Source organism: Saccopteryx leptura, chromosome 7, assembly GCF_036850995.1.
Source record: "Saccopteryx leptura isolate mSacLep1 chromosome 7, mSacLep1_pri_phased_curated, whole genome shotgun sequence".
NCBI lineage: Eukaryota > Metazoa > Chordata > Mammalia > Chiroptera > Emballonuridae > Saccopteryx > Saccopteryx leptura.
Genome location: NC_089509.1, coordinates 99,813,271 through 99,840,229, shown reverse-complemented (window position 1 = coordinate 99,840,229; position 26,959 = coordinate 99,813,271). Strand labels below are relative to the sequence as shown.

Genomic DNA, 26,959 nt, shown 5'->3' with positions numbered 1-26,959 from the left:
TTTTAACATTATTATTTTTTTTTATTAAAGATTTGTCTGTGAGCCAGATGCAGCCATCAAAAGAGCCACACCTGGCTCGCGAGCCATAGGTTCCCGACCCCTGTCCTAGAGTGAAGATGAGAGAGAAGTGGAAAGATTTGAGAGTCAGTTATGGGGGAGAAATGCAAAATATTTTTGAACTGGTAGCACAGGGTGAAGGGAAACTCAATAGATGTTATCTGTAAATTATAGCAATCAATGAAAGATCCCCATGAGGGTATACACACTTTAACAGACAAAAAGTTGGGTTGGGGGGGAATACTATCTTAGGAAAAAAGAGAGTGGCGCTTTCGATGTCATGAGCAAAGCTTTCCCAAGCTCAACAGTAGTCGAATCAGCACTCCTTACAGATAATGCTCAACTAAACGTTTCTCGGTTTTTGATTATTTTTCATCGGTCAAGTTCAGCTTAGGGTGCCAATATTGTTCTAGAAAAACAAGGACATTTTTCATGGTTTTTTCCTGCATTTATCTCTCCAGGAGAGAGGGGGCGTTCCCTGGACCCGCCCCGCCCCCGAGGTCACGCCCATTGAACTTGGGCGTGCACCCTTAGCCACGCCCCCGGCCGCGCGCGGGGATTTTGGCGGGTTTCTTGGCCCCTGCCCCGCCCACCCCCACGTGCCCCGCCCCCAAGGCGTCCTGCCCGTCCGGACGCGGGAATCGCCGGGGCTAAGGGTCGAGTCGCAGGCCTGCCGCGTCTCGATCGCTGTCCGTGTCGGTCCTGCCTCCCAGTCTCCGAGGAGCTTTCCCCGCGAAGGCGGGGCGATGCCGGGGGACCGGCACTTGAGGGTCCGCTCCGGGAACCAGCCTCGTCCCGCGCCCGCCATGGAGCCGGCGGCTGGCGGGGCCTGGGCCCACACTCGCGCCGCGCTCGGCCGGCTGGAGAAGCTGCTGCGCTGCGCGCGTTGGTAAAGATGGACCCTCGAGGGGCTTGCCGCGCGGGCAGCGGCGGCAGGGGGGCAGGGGTCGCCGCAGGCCGGGGGGCGGGGGTCTTTTCAGACCCGCGCTTCCCGCCTTCCGTCCCCGTCCCGCACTCGGGCGGACGCGCGGGGCTGGGACCTGCCCGGGGATCTGGCGTGAGTTATCCCCATTCACGTTTCTGGACGGCTTTCCAGCCCCTTTTGCGTGTGTGGGCGCCGCAAACCCAACTAAGATGGTAGTTCTTGAACTTTGGGGGGCGTTTGAAACGCCCGTAGGTGTGGTTAAAAACGCGGCTCGCCGGCCGCGCCGCCGGAGTTTGAATCTGTGGGGCTGGGGTGGGGCTAAGGCGCCGGCCCGTAGTCGAGGGCCCTGGATCTTGGTGACCTGCTAATTCCAGGCTCTGATGCCGTTTGGAGCCGCTGTCACTCTTCGCTGAGCTGGCCTCTTTGACCTTGTCTCCGTGGCAGGTTATGGGGGGAGGGGGAGAGTTTGGGGCCCTCTGTTGAAGGTAGGTTATAGATGGTCTTGTGATGAACACTGACATTCTCTTTATCATTCAAGTACTCATTTCCTTGGTTTGGTCAGAAGACTGGCATGGGGTTTCAGCTTTTAGAGATGTTACTTATTAGTGTTTTTTGTTTCTTATTTTCCTTCATGCTGTTACATCATGGGAGTCCCCCCGAGTCCAAAGTTTTCATTCCCTCTGAAGATACCATTTTTATGACCTGTACTCCTTGCTTCTTTTCCAATAGCTCTTCCTAGTATAAAAACCAAGAAGGTTTATAAAACCCAGGAAGGATTTGTCTCACTTCTCATTTCTTCCAAAAGTGTTTATTGTATTTATTGAGCCCCTGCTACGTGCACATCTCAGGATTTCTGCATCAATATCACTCGGGGAGGTTTTCTGTCTCTAGCTGTCCCGACCATATTTCCTCTGAACTATGTTTTAATTTCTTTTTTTTTTTTTTTTTGCCTCTGATTTCCAACCTGCAGAACTTAGTTATACATACAGTATAAGTAACATAGCAGCTTTTTCTTGTAAAAATGAAAAGAACTTAATCCACAGTTCGCATTTATAATTTGTCTTACAAAAACTTTAAAACTTATGACAAAAATGACATTGCACTCCTTAGAAAAGAGGCACTTTTGCTGGACGGACATTCTGAATTGTGTGTTTTACCATAGCACAGGGGTCATCCATCTGAGAATAAGAAATTTAGAACTAGCTCTGCAAGTGGCTGTAGTAGGAGCAGTTGTGGTCATGCCCAGATGAAGAGTTCAACAAAAATTAGACATTCAGATGGGACGTTTCTGTATGGGATACACTAGGGCAGCAGCATAGCCCTTCACTTAGGCTATGCAGCCAGGATGCCCAATTTCAGATTCCAACTTTGACATTGTTGAATGACCCCAGTTATTCAAACTCTTTGCTTCAGTTTCCCTGTTTGAGTGATGATATTGCTCATTAATAGTAATTTTTAAAAAGATTATTGAACATCTTCAAAGTGCCAGAGGTGTTAGGCATTTGGAATTCATTAGTGAACAAAGTGGGGGGGGGGGACAATCCTTTTGAAGGTAAAATTCTTTGGGAGGAAAGAATATAAATGGAATTATACATGTAAAGTGGTAAGTGTGGTAGTTGTCATAGAATAAGTAATAAATCATAGGTATCTTAAAAATCAAAAAAGCAAAGTCTGTTTGCTGAATGGTTTTGGGGGAAGAAGATAGGTGATTTATATAAATAATCTATAGGTTGCCCTGAAATCTGATAAAACTAGTTCACTGTTTCTCCCCTAGCAAATATTTGTCCAGTTTCTAAGAAGCGAGCTGACAATAAGAGCACAGGACTGAAAGTAGACAGTAGCTAGGTCCAGATTTTTAATACATCTTATCCTTGACTAGAGAATGATGTTGAACAGTGATTTAAAGCAGTGGTCCCCAACCTTTTTTGGGCCACGGACCAGTTTAATGTCAGAAAATATTTTCACGGGCCGGCCTTTAGGGTGGGATGGATAAATGTATCATGTGACCGAGACAAGCGTCAAGAGTGAGTCTTAGATGGATGTAACAGAGGGAATCTGGTCATTTTTTAAAAATAAAGCATCATTCAGACTTAAAAATAAATAAAACGGAAATAATATAAGTTATTTATTCTTTCTCTGCGGACTGGTACCAAATGGCCCATGGACCAGTACCGGTCCGCGGCCCTGGGGTTGGGGACCACTGATTTAAAGAATATTAATATGTGAACCACTGATGGATTAACTAAATCACAATTGTTTCCCTTTATATTTTAACATAGGACTCTGAAGACTTTTTCTGTAAAGAATCATACATTAAATATGTTAGGCTTTGCTGGCCACGTAGAGCCTATTTTTTTTAACTCCTAAAAATGTAAAAAAACAATATTTTTTAGCTCAAGGGCTGTACAGAAACAGCCTATTGGCTTGATATGTACGACACTTAGGCAATAGTTTGCCAAACTCTGTTTTAACAGAGCTAAATGTCTTAAGTTTAAAAATCCTTTTTTGGTGTGAAATTTTATATCACATGGTTTAATATTAAGAAATGAGTTTGCATTCCTCTCCTGGTATCTCTGTGTTTGGCACTGCCTGTAGTGAATGAAACATGGTTGATTGCTCCTTACCCAGGGGGGAAAATGTTCTTTTCCTCTCTGCCTTTGCCTAGTAGCCACCTTACATCATTGCTCAAAAGGAGTGACTAAAGATGGCCTGCTTCTTGCTTTTGCTATCCACCGTTCAAAGCAGTGTCATTAGAAATTGTGTGTCAGTATGTCCTTTTACAGAGTTTCAGAGCTCGGTGTAGTAAGCTAGTGATTACCGCATTTACCCTGAGCTTGCAGGGTAAACATTGTTGTTTGCAGCAAACATTACTTGTGTGTGAGGGTGGATCAGTGGCAATACCAGGCATCCTTTCTGAACTTTCAGCCTCAAGAATGGCTTCACGGTGAGGCTGGTGAGATTGTTCAAGAGGCCAGATGTGACATTTGTGTTAGGTCCAAGCCTCGTAACCAGGTAGAAGTTATATAAAGATTTGGAAAACTGAGACAAGAAGACCGGATCATTTGAGAAACTGGCAGAAAGCATAATAATTGTTCTTAAATGGAAGCAAGAATTGAGAATAGGAGCCACACTGTAAAGCCTGGGTGTCATATGATAATATTTTGTGAATTAAAATAATTAGGTACCTTGACATTTTATTGGGGGATGGGAGGGTGGGCATCTATGACAGTTGTAACTTAAGAGTTCTAGCACTTCTTACATCAACTTTTTGTAAAAAGTTAAAAAGTCATCTTGCAATTTTTAGGGTGATCAGATTCTGAGGCAGCATAGCTTAGTGGTTAAGAGCATGGATTTTGGACCCTGGGTTGAAATCCTTACTCAGTGTTTTTGGCCAAATTAGTTCATCTTATATGATGCATTCGTCCATGCCAGTGATCCTTAAATGAGATAATTACTCCTTCAGTCTGCAGTGGTGCTGGTTATTCATTAGGGCACCAGGCAGCCACTGAGCACTGTGGTAGTGGACACACGGTATTTTCTACCTGCAGGAGCATATGCTAAGGGATGAAATGTGTCCACAGTTCAGGGTAAATGATCTGAGCTTGGCCTGCTCAGCATCAGGCCAAGGCGATGCTGAGCAGAGTACTTGGGTAGAGCCAGTGGAGGGAGGCTTCATGGGCTTTTGAATTGGGCCTTGGGTAGATTTTTATAAATGGATCCCAGTGGGGGGTTATTAACAAATAAAATGCTAGGAAGTATTGTATAATAAAGGCAGAATGAGTCAGGTGGGCAGAGAATTAAGGCAGGTTCAAATCATAGAGTGATTGGTAGCCTAACAGACTACTCAGTTGGTTCAGATGCAGGCATACTTGGCTTTATTGCACTTCAAAGATGTTGCATTTTTTACAAATTAAAGGCAAGACCCTTCACGAAAAGGTGATGACTTGCTTGATTGTGATACTCAGTTTATTGCGGTGGTCAGGAACCCAACCTGTAGTATCTTTGAGGTCTGCTTGTAGTTACTTCCACAGAGAGCAATTTGTGGAACTTTGTTCAGTAGGTATCATATAAACCTCCAAATTGTGGGATTTATTTACTTATGTGGCATTTTGATCCTTTGATTTATGCCTGTCTTCATTTATATTACACATTTCATAAGGACAGGTTCACATTTGTAGCCACAGTGCCGGACACATAGTTTCTTAGTGTTTGTTAACCCATCAAAGAATTAAGTCAGGATCCCATTTCAGGGGTCTTTGAAAGTAGAAATACTAAAAGGACCTGGTTAATTCACTGAATCACCAAGAATGCCTCTCCTCCCCGCCCCCGATTCCTGGGGTTAATTACCCACAGTAAACATGACTAAGGTCTGGGCAGGTGTAGAAGTACAGGTCTTTCCTTCCCCATAAGATTTAGAGTTGGAATGACAACATGAACAGTACCATTTATAGTCTTGTACATAATTGTTATATAGGGCTTGTGACTGCCGGAGAAACTTACCAGACACATTAAGCATCCTTTAACCCTCTGAGTAGTACGAACGTTCATGTACGTCCTCGTGCCTCCTGACCATCTAGAATACAATCATACATGTGTAAGGCAACATTAAAAAAAGGCAAATGGGCCCTGGCCGGTTGGCTCAGTGGTAGAGCGTCGGCCTGGCGTGCAGAAGTCCCGGGGTAGATTCCCGGCCAGGGCACACAGGAGAAGCGCCCATCTGCTTCTCCACCCCTCCCCCTCTCCTTCCTCTCTGTCTCTCTCTTCCCCTCCCGCAGCCGAGGCTCCATTGGAGCAGAGATGGCCTGGGCGCTGGGGATGGCTCCTTGGCCTCTGCCCCAGGCACTAGAGTGGCTCTGGTCGCAACACCCCAGAGGGGCAGAGCGTCGCCCCCTGGTGGGCGTGCCAGGTGGATCCTGGTTGGGCGCATGCGGGAGACTGTCTGTCTCTCCCCGTTTCCAGCTTCAGAAAAAAAAAAAGGCAAATGGATGTTCTTGTTTTCATAAATCAAACAAACATGATTTTAAGTTAATAAAATATTACTGGAACTAATTTCATTTTTTGAAAAAAAAACAACTCACACCGGGGATCTGCGAGCATGAAAAGAACTCACTACTCAAAGGATTAATACTGTCCTCCTTCTGTAGAGATTGCCTTACAAATGAAGTATTGGTCTACAGGCCTGTGGCTCACGGGAGAGATTTTCAGCTGCAAGTGAAAATTAGAGTCTTCTGCATATAGATGGTACTTGAAGGTATTCTTTTGGAAGTGAGCAAGGAAGAGAGTATAAAGACAAATGCCTAGGTCTAAGCCTTGAAACTCAACATTTGAACCTCAGGTGGTATGAGTGAAGCAGCAGTTACTTAGATACTGTTTTGCTTCAAAGAAAAGGGAATAGTATACAGAATAACCAAAACTATGAGTTGGGTATACATAATATTCTCTGTGGCTTATCTATTTGTCTCATATGATAGATTCTATTATCATTAATCATTAATGATAGAATTCTATTGTCCAGTTGGCTTTTGGGATATTTGACTCATTGATTTATTCAGTAATTACTGACATTAAACAATTAGGCTTTCTTATTTTCCCCATGTGATTTACTTGAATCTGGCATATAAAATAACTACAAGATAAGATGCTTCCATGTCATTATTCATATCCCTTCCTTGTTAACGATTTTGTTTGTTTTCATAAAGTTAAACACAGCAAATTGTTTAATTGGCTTGGAGAGCCTGTGCATTTTGGTATTAAACATGTTCCACATTTAAAAATACCTTGGAGATTTTCTAAAATGTAAGAGTACTGTGGTAGCTATCTTGCCTAATATTAAATAGCAGTTGATACATTATGGAAGCTTAGGGACCATTCGGTTAAGAAATAGGTCTGCCGTATAATCTCAAGTGAATTTACTTTCATTTTTTGCAAAGAAAATTTTATATCAATAGGAACTTTAAAAACAATAGTTTGTTGGGGGATGCTTTCGGGGCAACACACACACAAAAAAACAAAACAAAAAACAATAGTTTGTTCTTTCTGCTTAGTTCTTCCCTAAGTTATAATCCTCTGACTGCACCAATCTTTCCAAACCAACTACATGTAAAGTAACAGGTATGATGGCAGATGGGAATTTTCAAGGTACCGAAATCCTGTTACCATGCAAATGCCTTTTCTTATTCCTCTGGATTTTTTTCGTGTGTGTGTGTGTGTGTGTGTGTGTGTGTGTGTGTGTGTGTGTGTTTGTGTGTGTATAACAAAAAATAGGGGAAAGATCAAATTGAATTGTTAATATATATGCAATTTTGTATGTATTCTTCCATTTTGGTTCCTTCACTAAGGGTTTATTGAAAGCCTGCTATTATATAGTACCAAGCTAGGTATGTAATAGAGCAGACGTCCCCATGAGGCCATTTATCAGGCCCCCACCGCACTTCCAGAAGGGGCACCTCTTTCATTGGTGGACTAGATATGTTGCTGGGTTCTTGCAGTGTCACCAGAAAGGAGTTTTAAAGGGCACATGCATGGGAGAAGTTTCAACGTGGTGGCAAGATTTTCTGGGGTGAAGGGAAGTAATACTCCCTGGGGGAGGTAGAGGGCAAGCAGGCTCTAGTAGCAACTGCCCGGAAGTACCTGATGATCCTCCATGTATTGTCTTGGTTTTGGGGCACAAGCAGGCTTTTTTCAAACTATCCAACCCACTTTTTGGGTTTTCCTGGGCTTGAGCTGGGCCCTTCCCCTAACCATTCCTTTCCTGGACTTTCCAAGTGTTCTCCATCTTTATCCAATCAGATCCTTTTCCTATATTTTCCCATGCTAGACCGCACCCCTTTATGTTTCCATTTTGGCTCCTAGTGGGTATGCCTCAAAAGTTTTGCCTCACAATCTGGTTTTTGTTGTGCATATGCCAGCAAAGGAATTTCCCCTGCTGTTTTTATCCCTCCACAGTAATCCTGGCAAAGGCTAAGGACCCATTACCAATTCTTCCTGCCTGCTTTGGGATTACCTCCCCTCAGGGAGAATATGGTGATGCCCTGTGACTGTTGTGGCTTCCTAGTGAGTCAGGTTTATTGTCCGATTCAGCTCTCTGGTAGATTAGGCTTAATATCTGATTCAGCTCCCTAATTTATTAAGCTTAATGTCTGATTCCATTTTGCTCCCTTCCTTTACTAACTAGCTACCTACACTAACAGATATGAAGCTCAAAGTACAAAATAGTTTTCAATTATTATTTTGATAATAAACATCCCTCATGACTCTTGAGGTTCTGTTTTCTATATATATGTGGCATTTTAATTTTATTATTTCTTAATCTCTGGAAGCTTTTGTATCTTGTCTAGATATCTTTGCTCTTTTGAATTTTCAGTTTTACAAGCATTTGAGTATTATCAAAGATATGTTACTGCCTGACCACGCGGTGGCGCAGTGGCTAGAGCATCGGCCTGGGATATAGAGGACCCAGGTTCAAAACCCAAGGTTGCCAGCTTGAGCGTGGGCTCACCAGCTTGAGCCTGGAGTTGTTTGCTTGAGCTTTTGAGCATGGGATCATAGACATGACCCCATGGTCGCTGGCTTGAGCTCGAAGGTTACTAGCTTGAAGCCCAAGGTCACTGGTTTGAGCCCAAGGTCACTGGCTTGAGTAAGGGGTCACTTGCTCTGCTGTAGGGTACCCCCACCCCCCTCCCCCCCTCCATCAAGGCACATATGAGTAAGCAATCAGTGAACAACTAAGGTGCCGCAACGAAGAATTGATGCTTCTCATCTTTCTCCCGTCCTGTCTCTCTATCCCTATCTGTCCCTCTCTCTGACTCTCGCAAAAAAAAAAAAAAAAATTAAAAAGATACGTTCCTGGCAGTGAAATAGTTGAATGAAGTTGGATATACACATTTACAATTTTGATATTGCCTGGTTTTAATAAAATCATTTTATTCCAGTATATCTTCTCAGCGAAGCTCTAGATATTGTCAGAAAATCTAGTTTTAACACATATCATTGCAACTCGGCTTTGTGTATCTCTCGTTTGTGCATGTGGGGTACAAAATGTAATTTGCTTATCACCTAAATTCTTCTAGTTGGACGAATAATCAAATTAGCACGAGACAGATTAACAGAAGAAAGTGTCCAAAATGTATTACAGATGTCTATGCAGGGTGTCAGAAGGAAGACGAGAGACCCGAGAACAGACACTTTGGGCAGTTGAGGTCTATGTGCCATTTTGCATAAAGGAGAAAAAGGGATAGCGTCTAAGACTTCCAAGGGGAAGTAGGCAATTCACAGGTTGACAAGAAGAGCAGACATGGAAACAAATTCTTGCTGGGCCACCCAGAAAACAGGGGACACAGAAGGAAGATCAGCAAACAGGCTGCTTGATTTCTCCCTGTCTGCCACGTTTAGTTTATATTATGATGCTAAGGAGACCTTTCCTTTCTTTAAGCAGCTTTTTCTAAGGGAGAGGGTCAAAGGTTCTTTCTGAGTCTTTTTTTTTTTTTTTTTAGAGACAGAGAGAGAGTCAGAGAGAGGGCTAGACAGGGACAGACAGACAGGAATGGAGAGAGATGAGAAGCATCAGTCATCAGTTTTTTGTTGCGACACCTTAGTTGTTCATTGTTTGCTTTCTCATATGTGCCTTGACCACGGGCCTTTAGCAGACTGAGAAACCACTTGCTCAAGCCAGCGACCTTGGGTCCAAGCTGGTGAGCTTTGCTTTGCTCAGACCAGATGAGCCCGCGCTCAAGCTGGTGACCTCGGGGTCTCGAACCTGGGTCTTCTGCATCCCAGTCCAATGCTCTATCCACTGTGCCACCGCCTGGTCAGGCCTGAGTGTTTTGTGTTTTAATAAACCAACTTAAATTCATTATCCCGAGAGGCATATTTTGGGGTGGCAAAGCACTGGCCCCCACTCAAGCTCTTCATTAACATTCTTTTGAAGTTGGCCAACTCTCCCCAGGCTGTAACACTTCTCCCTGCTTCTTCCCCTGTACACACACACACATGCAGGTGCCTTTTCATCTGTTACCTGCAACAAAATATAGTCTACTTCACTAGACTCTAGAATAATTAGTGCAAATGATCAATTCATAAATACTAGATTTATTGCTAATTCTACTGGAGCATTTTATTACTAGGGTGGAGGGTACGAACTGGTATGTAGATAAAGGTTCACAGTCATCTTAGGAAGAAACCTGAAGCTTTGAGACTGAAGAATTAAGGCATCGAGTCAGCTGTTGTCCGAGAAAACTCGAGAGCTGTGGGTGCATCCTGGGGTAGGCCTGCGTGAAGAGGTAGGAAGGGAAGCAGCGTGGGAACTGCTGGAACAGAGACAGATAAATGAGAGAATTAAAACTCAGTAGAAAGAAAGGTTTCAGGAAAGGAGGTGACGGAAAGTTATTTCACAGAGAGCTGACGGAGAATGAGAACCAAAAATGCTCTGGAGAGTAGTTTCAGCAGTGAGCAGTTAGAGGCAACCAGGCAAGGGGATGGATTTAGCTGGTATAGGACACGTTAAAGAACTGGCATCTGCAGGGAAGGGGAGAGATGGGGCAGAAGGAAGAATGGGAAGCCTGTTCTAAAGAAAGTGGTTTTCTTTAGGTTGAAGGAGAGGTATCTGTTCATGTTTAGATGCAGATGGGAGAAGGTGACTATAACAATGAGAACAGAATAATTTAAGAGTCAGAGGAGATCTAGGGACAAATAGAGCAGCACATTTTAAGAAGGAAATGACTAAAGGAGCCCTTTTCATTTGTGCCTGGAAGGAGGGTTAAGAGTATGGGTGAAGAAGTAGGAATGAGTCTAGGTGCTGAAAAGCTCACACCGTTTGGCTCTGCTGAAGGTTGATTAGGATTTAGGAGCATGGAGATGATTGTGAATAGCCATCTATTTGGTCATTTGTTTACTCATAGAACATCTGATACCTCACTTTGACAGACATAACAAAGGTGAAGATGCTGTCACATAAATGTAAGACATATATATGTGTATCGTTCTTTCTTTTTTGATGGTTATCCACAGCCTGAGAGCCAGTGAGGAAGGCTTTATAGATCTTTATAGAGCTGCACACCTGAGAGCCCAAGAGGTCAGGGGAGGTAGGCTGGTGGTAAAGATGGCTCTGAAGGAGTTATCTGTGGCCTAGGCTGCATGTGGAGCTCAGGGAGCTACCAGACTGAAGGTGGAGGTTTGGTCACAGTGGTGGAATACAAGAATAGAGACTATTATGATAGGAGGAGGTGAGATCCCAGAGCAGAGCTTGTAATGAAGTCGAATTCAACACATATGATTAGGAGATAGGAGATTAGGTTTGTCAGATTAAATCATGAACAAGAATCCTAGAAGCAGCATGAACTTTGGACCAGAGATTATCTTAATTGCTAGAATCACAAAATTGGCTGGCACATCATAAGTCATGACTGTGTTCTATGTAGTATTATAGACAAATCAGATATTGTGAGTTTTTAAAAAGTAATGGGTATTGTAATGTCAGAAGCATCATTTTTGGTAACTGGAGAATAACATCATGGGTGTATACTCTGTTTTTAGCATTCGTTTTGATAGCTCAATTTCACTTTAAGGTCGTATCTATGAAAATGTACAGTGTAGTACTCTTGATCTTATAAAAAATGTATTAAAATTGTTTTTGTTGACCTGTGGTATGTGTACAGAAGTAATTGGATTAATCATGGTATAAATACCTAAAGCTCCTAGGATTAGTGTAATAAACCTTGCATCCCTTAAAAATTTCTGCTTGCTCTTGCTACATTATGCCCTCTGAACATAATGACTTTGGTGTGCATTTATTAATAAGTACCATTACTTTTGCAAGGTTATCAGCTATACTGGCTATTTTGAGCTACAGTGTTGGGAATAATTGTGTTTCTGTCTCACTTCCCCCAAAGCCATGAATCTCGGTTCAGTCTGCAGGTTGATTGTCAGCCTGATGATTCCTATTTGCACCCACTTAATAACAAACATTTGACTTTCTCTGAACTGAAAGAATGGCTGTATTTTTGACAGGACATCTCTGAAAAATAGGTGGTTACTTAACAATAGCTAGGAACCAATGTTTTCTTATGGGAACATTGAGTTCTTATGGGCAAGATGGCCAGATGTCCAGACTTTCCTGGGACAGTCCTGAATCGACCTGCTGCATCTTACCCCATTATCACCCCTCTTGCTCTCAGAAATGCTCTCATTTGGACAGTACATTATATGGCCATTCAACTGTGGGTCTCATTTTGAGATTTATGATCTACACTTTGAGTCATTAGATAAAGATTTATTTTAGGAGTTGAAAGAAGCAACTGTGGTTGGTTTTGCCTATTGTAAGAGGTTAGAGATGCTTGAACAAAGCTACTCTTTTCTATGACTTCCCAGTATATATGTTACAAAAAGGGTTGCAGTTTGTACTAAATTTGATAGTATTTGAATTCAGCAGGTATGTTATGATACAATATTAAACCAGGATGAATATATCTTTAATATCTTCTGCTTTGAGAAAAGAAAGAAATTTGGTAGAGTTAGGCCTTGGATTTATGAAATGTTGAGTATAAAACGTTACTCTATCAGTAACTAGGTCTTCATTGTTTTTCTTTCTTCAAACAGCACTAATATCCTGAGGGAGCCTGTGTGCTTAGGTGGATGTGAGCACATCTTCTGTAGGTAAGTAGTTATGGCTTGATATATATTGTTACTACATGTATGTAGCAATTGTGTTTTTTACTAGTACATTCATGTGTTAATATTAATGCTAATATTTCTTATGTTTGAGTAAGCATCTTAGACTACAAAGTAACTTACTATACATTCTCTCATTTGACCCTTATAACTGTCTTAATTTAGGAATAAGAAAATCAGAGCTCAGAAGAGGATGGCTTGATCAAAGTTAGTTTAATCAGCTTTGTTAAACGTCAGGGGAAAATTAATATCTATTATATTACTCAAATGTATCTTTTTTTTTTTCTTCATTTAGTTTTGAATCTAGACTTTCCAAATTATGAAAGTGTAGCTCTAACTAATTGTTTCCTAGGGCTGCCATACAGAGTACCAAAAACTGGGTGGCTTAGAACAACAGAAATGTATTGTGTTTCACTTCTGAATGTTAGAAGTCGGAGAGCGAGGAGTAGGCAGGGTTTGTCCCTCTGAGGGCTGTGTGGGAGAGCCCGTTCCGTGCTGCTCGCCTACTTCTGGTGGAGAACCGGTGGCTTCTGGAAGTCTTCGGCATTCCTTGGCCTGTAGATCATCACTCTGGTCTAGCCTTGATGTTTGCATGGCATTCTCCCTGTGTGCATGCTTGTCTTGGGGTCCAAATCTCCTCTTTTTCTAAGTATACCAGTTAAATGGGATTAGGGCTCACCCTGATGACCTCACCTTAACATGATTATCTGTATAGACCCTATTTTCAGATAAGATCATGTTCACAGGTACTGAAAGTACAGTGGTACCTTGAGATACGAGTCTAATTCATTCTGTAACCAAGCTCGTAAGTCAGTCAACTCATATAGCAAACAAATTTCTCCCATTTCAAATAACTGAAATAGATTTAATCCATTCCAACCCTGTGAAACATCCCCAAACTATCCTAAATTATGAAAAAAGACATGTTTTTAATTAAGAAACACACATGTATACTTTACCAATGCATAACAAAGTATATTAAATAAAAGAAAAAAATGTTATTTAGTACTGTATTCTTACCTTGGAGACAGACGAGTGTGGCTAGCGGAGGTGAATGGTGGAGGAGGAGGGAGGGAGGAAGGGATGCAGGCACTGTAGATACGTAAACTAAAACTGCACTTTCTTAACACTAAATGTAAATTAAAACTGCATTTTCTTTAAACAAAACTAAAACTGCACTTTCTTTATTTAAAATGAAACCACAAAAACTTAATTGTAAAAAAATGCACTTTCTTAACTTTAAGCTTAACCTAAGCTTAACATTACGTATTTTTCATTTAATCATCACCTGTTTTTGCCTTTTTGGCTGCACTTTCGGCACATTCACTTGCAGGACTTTTGAATAAAAATCTATCCAAAGAGGTTTGCTTTTGCCTACCTTTTAAAATGTTATGGAAATGTGACAAACAAGTGTCATTAAAAAGTGCTGAAGCACGACCAATTGAAATTTTTTCTGGTGTTTCTTTTCAATGAAACTTGAAAGCTTCTCCACATTGCCAGCATGTCTTTAATTTCCCTTGTAGAAATCACTTCCTCCAACTCTACCTCCTCCTCACTACTAATCTCTTGCAGAAGCTCCATATGTTGCATCATCTGTAGCTCCTTCAACTCCTCAGTTGAGAGTTCCTCCTCATGTTCCTCGACAAGTTCATTTACGTCACCCTCATCTACCTCCAGACCAATCGACTTTCCAAAGGACACAATCTCCTCCAGCGCTCTACCTCTGTCTCAGTCTCTGGTTTGAATCCTTCGAAGTCCCTGTCTGTAACAGCATCAGGCCATAACTTTTTCCATGCCGAGTTCAAGGTTCTTCCTGTAACCTAACCTCTTGCCATGCCAAGTCAATGCGTAAACATATCACGATGTTGTAGTGATCTTTCCAAAACTCTAAAAGGGTTAGAATTGTATTCTCAGTCACCTCAAAGCAGCGATGGAACAACTGCTTTGTGTAAAGCTTTTTAAAGTTGGAAATGACCTGCTGATTTGTAGGTTGCAAGATTGAAGTTGTGTTGTGTGGGAGGTAGAGGACTTTCACGAATTAGAACTCATCGAGAATGTCATCTTCAAGACCAGGTGGGTGGGCTGGAGCATTATCAAGGATTAGTAATGCTTTCATTGGGTGTTTATTTTCTTGAAGATATTTCTTCACTGCAGGACCAAAGACGAGATTTACCCATTCAATAAAAAACTGCTGCGTAACCCATGCCCTAGCATTGGCATGCCATAGAACCTGCAGTTTTTCTTTAAGAATCTTGTGAGTCTGAAAGGCTCGAGGATTTTCAGAATGATACACTAGCAGTGGCTTTACTTTACAGTCACAGCTAGCATTTGCACACAATGCAAGGGTCAGACGGTCCTTCATGGTTTATGGCCTGGCAGCTTCTCCTCTGTGGTGATGAAAGTCCTCTGGGGCATTTTTTTCCAAAACCATCCTGTTTCGTCACAGTTGAACACTTGTTGGCGGATGTAGCCTTCCTTTGCGATAAGCACAGCAAAGCGTGTGATGTACTTCTCAGCTGCCTGAACGTCAGCACTTGCAGCTTCACCATGCCTCACCACCGAGTGGATGCCAGATCTCTTCTTGAAATTTTCAAACCAGTCGTGACACGCCTTAAATGTATCTTCTGCTGCCTCTTTTGAGGTTGATGGTTCTTTCTTCTTCAAGTCGCCTTAAGTAATATGTGCCTTTTCGCATATTACAGTCTCCGTCACTGTATCTCCTGCCAGCTCTTTCTCACCCACACCAGCAGAAGCTTCTCCATTTCTTCATGGATATTTGTCCTTAATTGGGATAGAACTATAGTTCCTTTTGTTGGATTTGCACTTTTGATGGCATCCTTTTGTTTAAGGATGGTGCAAATTGTAGATGTATTGTGGTCATACAGCCTTGCCAGTTCTACACCACACTCATGTTTTCCTATTATTTTTTGCTTTTCTTCTATCGACATCATTCTCTTCTTCTTACCACTGTCCTTTACACTCACTTTCTTTGGCCCCATGATAGCACACAAAAAAGCTAGTAAAAAATGCAAGAATGAGTATAGTGCACGAGATTCAACTTGATTCTGCAGGTAACGTGAGAAAGAACGAGGTGCTGGTGTTGTGCTGCCGATACTGGAGCCGTGTGCCAAGTGGCGGCAGCATCCCGAATCACGACTCGTATCTTGGAATTTTGCTTGGATCTGGAACAAAAATATGGACCAAGTTGCAGCTCATATCTTAAAAAAAAAATTGTATGTTGGTCTGCTCGTATCTCAAGGCACCACTGTAAAGCTCCGGGGGGGGGGGGGTACTGTTAAAGCCATATCAGTTATTGTGAAATTGTATCCATTGAAAGCCTTGGCTTAGAATATTAGACTTTCTTCTCATCCTGTATATTATTCAGGAGAAATCAATTTAAGTACGGAATGTGTTAGTTTAATTGTCTCTGAGCAGGGTTAATATAGCCTCCTTTGAATCAATCTTTTAATTATTTCAGGTTATGACAAACTGTCTGGCATGAGCAAACTATAATGTGAAGTTTAAGCACATTTGGAAATAATTTCCTCTGTGACTTCAGGGGGCTGGGGATGTGTGGGAGGCAGCTATGCTAGGGGTCCCGATTTTCTTTCTAGAACTTAGATCTGTTATGTGGGGCATATAGGACAGGGGATGGGGTAGAAATGAGTACCTGTGGCCTTCCTCACATCTCTGTTGGGGGATGAAAGGGATTCCAGAGTTGGTCTGTTCAGAGCAGATCTGTGGGTCAGCATCCCCTCCCACCTGTTCCTGCCTCGGGGATCTTCATGGTGACAAGTGGTGCTACTGGCAGATTCGCTCAGGATACAAGCCACGAGTCGTACCTGAGAGCTCTTCTTCCTTATCCCACTTCATTAAGTTCTGTGAGTTCTACCTCAAAATATGCCCTTAGTCTTGACTTTTCTCTGTATTTACTATTGTTTATACTTTGGTCCAAGCCATCATATTATCTTTCCAAAGGCTATTTTAATAAGTTCATAACTTGTCCTCTTCCCCACTTTCCTCATTTCTTGTCGGTGATCTTTTAAAAATGTAAATCACGCTTATACCATTACTTCTTAAAATCCTTCACTAGCTTCCTATTACAATTATGATAAAATCCACACAATTCTGCCTGCTCTTGGACCGCGCTTCTCTCTGGCTCAGCCTGTTTCAGCACCTCCTTTTAGTTCATGAAACATCAAACTCACTCCTGCCCCAAGACTTTTGCACTTGCTATTTCTTTCATCTCAAATATATTTCTGCCAAATTTGTGTGAGGCTAACTTCAACAGTTACATTTCAGCTCATATGTCACCTCCTCCTGTGACCCCTTATGAAATGATGCCAATTCCCTGTTTCCACTCTGTAGCAAGCAGATTTCATTTGTTTCAGTTGATGTGCATAATAGATTAGTGACAAAACTACTGGAGTGTAACAGACTCCATAAAATCAAATGTAAAGTGTGTGTGTGTGTGTGAGAGACAGAGATCCATACCTACTTTTAATTGGGTTCTAAAGGCAACTGTGACTTAAAACAGCTAATGAATGATTAAAAGAGGCATGAGAACATCTTAAAAGAGAAAATGGTCATCTTTAGATGATATAAACATAGGAAAAAAACAGTTCAGTACAATTTTGGTTCATTTTGATTATATGATGTCATGAATTTGGTAGCTGTTTGTATTCTCTGCAGACTTGAAATTATATAAAACTTCTGAGCAATACCATAAATATTATGCAGTTTTTAAAAATTGATTGATTTTAGAAAGACAGAGGAAGGGGGAGGGAGAGAGAAAGAGAGAAGGAAAGAAAAGCATTCATTTCTTGTTCCACTTAGTTGTGCATTTATTGGTCGCTTCCCATATAGGCCCTGACTGGGGATCAAACCCGCAACCTTGGTGTTCCAGGACAGCGCACTAACCGACTGAACTAACCAGCTGTGGTCTTGTACACTTTGAAAAGATGATTTTCATATATCTCAATCCAACTGAAACGTAGACATGGGGGAAAGTTGGAGAGGCACCGAGATTTTTATATCATTAATAGTGTTTTGTGGTTTCATGGTACTTTTGTGCCCCTGGTAAAAGTAGTCCACATACTTAGTTCAACAAATAACTCATTCAAAACATGGCAGAGTGATTCAAATATTTTGGTCTCAGATCACTTTATGCTCTTAAAAATTGAGAATCCCAAAGAGATTTTGGGTGGGTGCGTGTGTGTTACCATAAAAACACATTTAAAAATACTGATTCATTTAAAAATGATGATAAACCTGTTGCATACTAACAAAAATAATGCCTTTTTTTTAAAGGAAAAATAACTTGTACAAAACAAGAAATAGAGGAATAGCACTGTTTTACATTTTGCAGATACTTATATGTACTTACCTATTTAGTCTGTTGTGATATCTAGTTGTGATTGAAGTATGTGAAGAAATCTGATCTTAAATGTATCTGTAATTGGAAAAGGAGTGTTCTAGATAATTATGGATAGCCTTCTCTGATACTATATAACTTCTTGGCAAGGGGTAGTTTCTTAAATTTGTAACAGTGTATTCTGTTACATTAAACTTCATTGGTTTAATTCTGTACTTTGTATGATTCCTTTATACAAGCATCATTCTATGACAATCCTACATTGGCCGTTTGGGAAATAATTGGCTCACCCAGTTATATGGATTTACGTACGGAGAAATAACATATTACCCTAGACTTCTGGATTAATGTACACAAAATAATTTGTGAGCAGTTATAAGACAGACATAGATTATATCAAATAGATCTGAGTACTGGTGTGCTGGGTAGGCGTCTTAACTAACTGAATTCCAGTTTTTTCACTTGAAAATGAGGTAATGGATTTTGGTGAGTGAATTTGACTAGATTTCACTAGGGTTCCTCAAATAATTTGAGTATTTCACAACAGTTGATTGAAATCCCTTGAGGAATTAGTTTGCCTACTTTATATGTTGAGAGTTCTTACTATAAGCAAACTCAAAGAAGTTCCTTTCTTTGCTAAAGAAATTTTACAATTTTACATTTATGGAATCCAGTGATCTGGACTGTCTCTTCCAGCCCCGATATGGTTTATAAATTTATCTAAAAATTTATTGAGTTACTTTGATTCAGGAATAATGCTAAGGGTAGAAAGATTAGAAATGCCTCAGGCTTTTTCTGAAGTGAGCTCATATTGTAAGAATCCTTCATGCCTACAAATGAGTGGGTCGTGTGAAAAGAAACAGTGTTTGGGGGAGATGAGAATTTTATGACTATTACCTCACTCAGTCCTTTAGCGCCTGTGTGGTGGGGCTAAGGAAAGAGTGGATTTATATAATTCTTATTTGGAAGTTTAGATAGGCTTCAGGGAAGATTGTGATCCCCCCATTAACTTTTTTACAAGAGATTGTATATGTTGTCTCTGGCTTTGCAAAAGGTTTTTAACCCCCAAAATTAGGAAAACCCATCAACTATGAGACTGTAATTCCTAGTTAGATAATCCAAGGTAATTTAATTGAACCTACAGCTCTACAAGTACATACTTAAAAGAATCAAAGATCTTTTCTCAAAAACTTCTTTAAAGGCTTTAGACACTTATCCAAAAACAAAACAAAAACTTTCCTGGTCTCTTTGCAGTACTTTTAATTATTTTCATGAAGCATAATGAAGGTTTAGGATGGGGAGGTAGAGATGCATAGGTACTATTTGTTTTGTCTTCCTCTGTGCTCTTGCCCTTTAGAAACTGTAGATTTATTTTCAGGGAAAAATTACACAGACTAATTTCTGGCTGTATAGTTTTTTCATTCAAATTACCCGAGCAACTTTGGATTTTGTGAGTGTGTCACACCCTTTCAAAACCACTATTTAAATAAGTAGTTTATAATTGCCCGTTGTTAGAACAACCTTTTCTTCATTTCCTTCTCTTCAAACACTGTTTATGTTTATTTTTTGGAATTCAGACTGCTGAATGTGAGTTGATAATTACATACACATATTGTAATTCTCTTTAAGTAACTGTGTCAGTGACTGCATTGGGACCGAATGTCCAGTGTGTAACACGCCAGCCTGGATACAGGATGTGAAGATAAACAGACAGCTGGACAACATGATCCAGCTCTGTAGTAAGCTTCGGGGTCTGCTGCATGGGAATGAGCCTTCAGGTGAGAAATATCAACTGTCTCTCTTAGTTAAATAGCTGATGGATTCATACTGATCCCATAAAGTATGTAAAAGATCTATCAAAGATTCTGAATGGCCTATTTCATATTTCAAAATGTATAGTGTTTTGAATCATCTTGAGTGACAGATACCTTAGGCTTAGAGATAATTAAGTCTAACTCCTGCTTGTATAGATGAGAAACAAGGTCCAGAGAGGTGAAATGGTCTTGCCTGGAGTGGCACATGCAGTTAGTGCCAGAAGCAGGAGAAACAGCCCCTGTCTGCTGCTTGCCGTCTGCTTTACCACCCTCATTGCCTGCGCTTGCAGTTCCGATCATTTCTGTGTACTAGATGTAGAAGAGTGATTTTGTCCTTAATACTAGTGATTTTGCTTTTAAACTCACTTGTATACATTTTTACAAGGTAGAAGACAACCTTCTTCCATGGATTACCTTTTTAGACTGAATTTAGAAGAGCACATTTTGAAAGAGCAAAAATCTAATACTCATTTTTTTTCTGTTTAAATGGGGATTAGTGTTTTTCAAACCGTTCTTAGACTCTGTGCATTAACTGTGTATCTTCCCCTTGTGCTTTCTGCTGAGAACTAATTAGCTGTGGAAAGAAAGCAAAGTGTTTTGAATCTCATAATTAGATACTGGAATTGTCCTTTTATTGACCAGATCACTTCATTTTAGCTTGTGTTTCTTGATAGGAGGACCTTTTCTTGGCTGGCAGGATGCCAGGAATGATTGATAATATTGCTGTAAAAGAGCTGGGTGTCTGTTTTAAAATCCTTTGATCTTAGTTTACAACGTGTAGTGTCACTGTCAATTATTAAAGGGGAAGTGATTGGACAAAATAAAGAAACAAAGCAAACACTTTGAGTCTTACTGACCAGGTCTACATTTTTAAGATGAAGAATTAAAATCATAGTTACCTACAATAAGTTTTTTTCATCAAATTATCTTCTTCTTATATTAGACTTTGTACTTTTATGATAAAATATTTTCAGATTTAATTATACACATCTTATCTTTTTGAAAAATAAGTGTTGTAAATCTCTTCAGAGTGCAATGAATAACAGTTTTATTATTAAGTTCATCTGTAGTCTTTTCTTTCTTATTCAGAGACAGTGCAAATGGTATTTATTTTCTAATTAAAGATTAGTTGACTATATAGCCCCCCAACATTAATGAAAGCATGAGTTCTTGATTAAGAGTCCCTGCATCTTTGGCAGTGATGGGGTGGCGGGGAGGATTAGCGAGCCTCTTGAGTTAATTGTACAGTGTGAATAATGTTCATGTCTTTGTGAAAGTGGTTTTCATGAGATTCTTAAAGATGTGTGATCTGTTAGGAATGTTGGCCAAGCATAGAAATTTGGGGTGCTACTCTGAGATTTGTGTCTATCATGATGTATTGATTTTTTATTCTTTTCTAGTTGCGCTACAGTGATTATTAGTGCACATACGGTGATACTAGCTCGCCTGGGCTCCCATACCAAAGGAGCACACCACAAACCGGGTGCCTTAAACAACAGAAGCTTCTTGTCTCACAGTCAGCAGGCTAGAAGTCTGCAGCTAAAGACGTTCAAGTTGTGAGGGTGGGCTGTGTTCCAGGCCTCTGTCCTTGGCTTGTCAATAATGGTCTCCATGTTCACATGGTGGTTCTCCCTGTAGGTGTGTTTGTGTTGGATTCCCCCTTTAAAAAGGATAGCAGTCCCACCCTGCTGCTCATTTTCACTAATTATGTCTGTAATGACCCTGTTTCCAAATAAAGTCACATCCTGAGGTGCTCGGGATCAGACTTCTATGCAGTATATGAATTTTAGGAGGGACACGATTTAACCATAACAACTGATGTGACGTTTTTAATGGTGATAGAAGTGGAGCAGAGTAACCATTGATGAACAGGGAATTATGACAAAATGGGATCCAGAAATTTTATTGTGGTTAGTGATGTTTGAACCGTCAGTATGGTTTTCATATTTTGTGGACCATGACTATGAAATGCCTTAATATTTCTTCATTAAAACATATTTAGGCCTGACCAGGTGGTGGCACAGTGGATGGAGTGTTGGCTTTGGGACACTGAGGACCCAGGTTCGAAACCCCGAGGTCACTGGCATGAGCGTGGGGTCATGGAGATGACCCCAAGGTTGCTGGCTTGAGCCCAAGATCACTGGCTTGAGCAAGGGGTCACTGGCTTTGCTGGAGCCCCCAGTCAAGGCACATATGAGAAAGCAATCACTGAACAACTAAGGTGCCACAACGAAGAATTGATGCTTCTCATCTCTCTCACTTCCTGTCTGTTTGTCCCTGTCTCTCTAAAAAAAGATATTTAGGAAAATTATTGAATTTAGAACAGTTCTTGTGTAGGATCTGAGAGTCTTAAGAATGCTCTTTTTCGTTTAAGAGTTGAGGTGGAGTTTGGAGAGAGGATTATGGTGATTAAATTTCTGAAGGCTCTTTTGTGTTCGTTTTCCTTATTATATAATGAGTAATTACCTCAGTCCTTACCAGACTTTAGTAGTGCTGGCTTTGACATCATATTTTAAGATGAATTAAAACTTCGGTTTGGACAGTATATAATTTGAATTTTAGGAGCTGGAAGGTTCTCTTGAATCCCTTTATTCTGTAGGTGAGGAAATTGAGGACCTAGGTTAAGCAGGGTGGTCATGTTGTTAGTTTCTTGCTTTCTGTTTTATCTTTTAGCACATTGCTTTTGTTAGAAGCATAGGTGTTCATCATGTTTGTTTAATTGAGTTGGAGAAAAATTGGCAGTGCTAAGACTTCATATTCCAGTGACTAAACTTAATGAAAATAAAACAGTTTTAAAACCAATTCTTAGGTTTTGGTTTCAACAATTCATTTTATAATAGCAACATCCTCCTTTGCTACTTTTCTAGAAGATGATAAATATGAATTTTATCTCAAATGTAAATTCTGAAATTTAAATTTCTAATCCAGGTCTAATTATTTATTTGTAAGTTGCATTGTCATCAACTTTTCCTTCTGATGCCCCTTAAAACAAACTAACCTTGAAGGGCATTTGAATTTTTTTGAGAGTGTATCTTTATAGTTTATCTATGTGATATATTTCAGTAGTACAGTTATGTTAGTTTATCTAGCAGGTAGTTCTAAAACTAAGGTGGTGTAAGGTGAGTGAGGTGAGCAGGTAGAGAGAAATAAAAGCTGGATCAAATAATGGTTAATCCCCTTTATAATGAAGAAATTGGAAAAGATTGCCTGGTAAAATAAGGGTATTAGATTAAGTGATTCCTAAGGTCTAGCTCCAGAGTCATATGGTTAAATGGTTAAATGCTGAAGTTGAATTAAGTAGAATGGTTGGACAGCTTCCACATTTTCTCTATTTTTTTAAACCTGTAGTTCACAATTTATCTTCCAAATGAACCTTGTTATTTGCATTTACTACAAAATACATAATTATTGTAATTAAGGTGGGTAATTAGGAAGGGCTTGTCAAGTCCTGGGTGTAGTATATGGTATGTACTAGAGATAGAGAAGCCTAATTTACAGTAATACTGTCTAAAACGAGCTACTAAGTACTTGAACAATTTTTCTCGGTTCAGTGTATTTTAAAGCAAAGAGATTATCATAAAGTTTCCTGACAACCATTTATGGATAATTTTACCTTATTCTTTATAACATAATCTGTTTTCTACTAATGGAGCCAAATTTGAAAGTTTTTATTTCCTCTTGGCCCCATCATATTAAAACAGACCTTGCAGGTGCTGGTCAGGTTCTGTGAAATATATGTTGATTTTGGTGACATTAAAAAAAAATCGTGATTATGCTTTCATAGCATCACAGTTTTATTTTCTGGTTTCAGGAGAGTTGCTGGTCTTTCTGTGGTGAATTACATAGTGTTTCATATATGCTATGACTATTTTATAATAGATGAAGACAAGCTTTTGAATAGCTGTATTGCTTTTATTTCTTTTTCTTTTTTTTAAAGATAGAACTGAATACTTCTTAACTTACAAAATAATCATTCTTCAGTGAAGGCGTTAATGTTGCACAGATGGTAGCAAAGTACTTTTCCTTTGATTTTTAATAAGGGGCTAGTTTGTTAGAGATTTCTCAACTTCTGTTGTGAAACCTATAATAAAGAATAATTTGAAAGGCACACAATGTACATCATTATATTCCTTTGATGTAGATTAATGATAGCTAAATCACATTTTCTAATTGCCTCTCTTTTCTATAGTTCATTATTAAATTTTGAGAGTGAGCTTGACTAACCAGCTCCTGGGCAGCACGTGCATTTCTGTTCTTGGATAGTTGTAGAGTACTCAGAAATGTTTAAATTCAGAGAATAGGATTCTTTGAAATGTCATCATTATGAAATTTATTATGTAGAAGAAGGACCGGTATTTTTCTTCATGAAATGAATATGCTACTTTATCATGCCTAGGAGCATTCACCCATAAACACTTGTAGCTGTTCGTAGTACGATGTATGTTCCAGCAGTGATGGTGGTTGTGCTCTTTATAGACTCAGATATTCTGTGTAAAATCCAGAATTTACATGTTTGGTATTGTGGTCTATGGTTAGTTAGGACAGGATATACAATTAAAATAATCTTTAGTAAATTTAGTATTACTGCTGGTCAGGTTCTGTGAAATATATGTTGATTTTGGTGACATTAAAAAAAATTGTGATTATGCTTTCATAGCATCACAGTTTTATTTTCTGGTTTCAGGAGAGTTGCTGGTCTTTCTGTGGTGAATTACATGACTAGTAAAATTATGATGTAGCTGTAAATTCCATGAATATATGCTATCTTCATTTCTTGCTTTATATGTTAAGAAATAGGTACACCTGAGTGAATTTTATTTATTTATTTATTAAAGATTTTATTTATTCATTATAGAGAGGGGAGAGAGAGAGAGAGAGAGAGAGAAGGGGGGAGGAGCAGAAAGCATCAACTCCCATATGTGCCTTGACCAGACAAGCCCAGGGTTTTGAACCGGCAACCTCAGCGTTTCCAGGTTGACACTTTATCCACTGCGCCACCACAAGTCAGGCTGTTGTCATTTTAGATTTAGATTTTTTAGTCGATTGAGTGTGTTGCTACTACTTACAAGCCTTATTTTTTTGTTAAATGCCTAATTTTATGTTTTGTAAGTTTTTATAAGCGTTGAGAACTTCAGGATTTGACTTTTTAGTTGAAAATGTCATTATGTTTAAACTAAATTTTAAAAAATCAAGTATAAGTTTCTACAGACTACCAGGGGATTAACCTTTACTGTTGTAATCGTGAGTCTTTCTTAAAAAGTAATCCTGGTAACATTTTATTTTGACCTTTTCTCTATACTTAAGATTTTATCAGAAATGACTTAGTTTTGAAACCTACTTATCACTGTAGAGGAAAGACCTTGTTGAATTTAGACGTTAAGTCTCTGTATGAATGGCTACCTCATTCTGTTTGTTTTGATTTTCCAAGGTCCTGTCCTAATAACACTGTGGGTCCAGTGACGGAAGGCAGGGCATTAGAAGGCTGTCAGAGGGTCTGCCTTTATTCACATACACATTCTTGCATTTGTCCAGCTTCATTAGTTACTCTCTTCCAGAGAAGTTCTTCCTTTTTCCACCTTTTCCCACAAGCCACTGGGCGAATGGACGTGCCATTTACTGAGGTTGAAAACCCTGTGGGAGGTTTGGGAGGAGGTGATCAGAAGCTCCTGTTGTGTGTGAGACACCCAGTAGACATACAGGTAGAGCTGTTAAGTAGTAGTTGAATATTGGAGCGTGGAGTTCAGGCTAGAAGTCTGTGCTGCACATATACATGTGGGGTTGTCAGTGTATATGTAGGTAACACACACACACATCATCACCAAGCTAGTAACTATAGATAGAGAAGTCTCAAGCAAGCTCCTTCACTTCAGAGATTGGTGAAAGAGTACCAGCCAAACCACCTGAGACTGAGCTCTTCATAGCATCCTTCTGCCTACCTGTCTGACTTCATTTCTCTGCATTTTCTCTTGCTGCTTGAAGCTCCAGCCACACTAGCTTTCTGTCTGTTGAACGTGCTGAACTCATTCCCACCCTAGAGACTCTGCTCTTCCTTCTACTTGGAAAATGCTCTTCTAGATCCTTACATGGCTGCTTTCTTTTTGTCATTTAAGTCTCAATTCAAAAGCGAGTCCCCCAGAGAGTTCTTCCATGGTGACCGTACCTACAGCAGCAGGGTGGTTTGTACGAGTAGTCACCCATGAAATGTTATACCTTGTCTACTTAGGGACAGCGATTCTTTCTTTTTTTAAAAAACTCTTAGTCTTTGTTTTAATGCCCGATTACAAATATGTGTTCTTTTAGAGACTTATTTCTAAAGTATAATATATACATTGTAAATGTATAACTGAACTCACCCCAAAGAATAAACAGCACTGTCTCCTAGCCCCATAGGGATCATCAGTATTCTGACTTAACATGTTAGATTAATATTAACTGTTTTTATGTACTCTTTTGTATCTGGCTTCTTTTGCTCAAGAGTACAGTTGAGAATGTAGTTATAGCTCATTAATTCTCATTAGGTTTTGGTTTACATAGCTTGAGATTATATTAGATGTTACCTAAGGAGTTGTGACTGTATTCTGTGACACTGTTAAAGTCACCTGTTAGTTTTATTAATTTTTTAAAAAGATTCTTTGGGATGTTCTACACAGTCAATTAAGTCAACTATGGATAGATGCAGATTTATAGCTTCCTTTAAATCTGTATGCCTTTTTAATGTTTGTTTGTTTTTTGTTTTTGCGGGAGAGGAATGGAGAGAGAGAGAAGTGAGAATAAGAAACACTGTCCCACCCATCTCTGCATTCTGTGACTGAGTCCTGTCTGTGCCCTGACTGGGATTGCCCCTGCGCTCTGGAGTACTGGGCACATGCTCCAGCCAGCTGAGCTGCCTGGGCAGAGGAGCTTTCTATATGTGACTGAGTCTCGTCTGTGCCCTGACTGGGATTGCACCTGCGCTCTGGAGTACTGGGCACATGCTCCAGCCAGCTGAGCTGCCTGGGCAGAGGAGCTTTCTATATGTGACTGAGTCCCGTCTGTGCCCTGACTGGGATTGCACCTGCGCTCTGGAGTACTGGGCACATGCTCCAACCGGCTGAGCTGCCTGGGCAGGGGAGTTTTCTATATGTG

General features: G+C 40.2%; 1 protein-coding gene across 1 annotated transcript in view; it reads left to right on the top strand.

Annotated features, from left to right (window-relative positions):
* Nucleotides 1-689: 689 nt before the first annotated feature.
* BARD1 (BRCA1 associated RING domain 1) overlaps nt 690-26,959 on the top strand; it is a 78,400-nt gene continuing 52,130 nt past the window's right edge. The window contains exons 1-3 of the mRNA XM_066345860.1: nt 690-946; nt 12,575-12,631; nt 19,650-19,798. Coding sequence (XP_066201957.1) covers nt 804-946; nt 12,575-12,631; nt 19,650-19,798 — 349 coding nt within the window. The 5' untranslated portion in view covers nt 690-803. The remainder of the gene's footprint in view (nt 947-12,574; nt 12,632-19,649; nt 19,799-26,959) is intronic.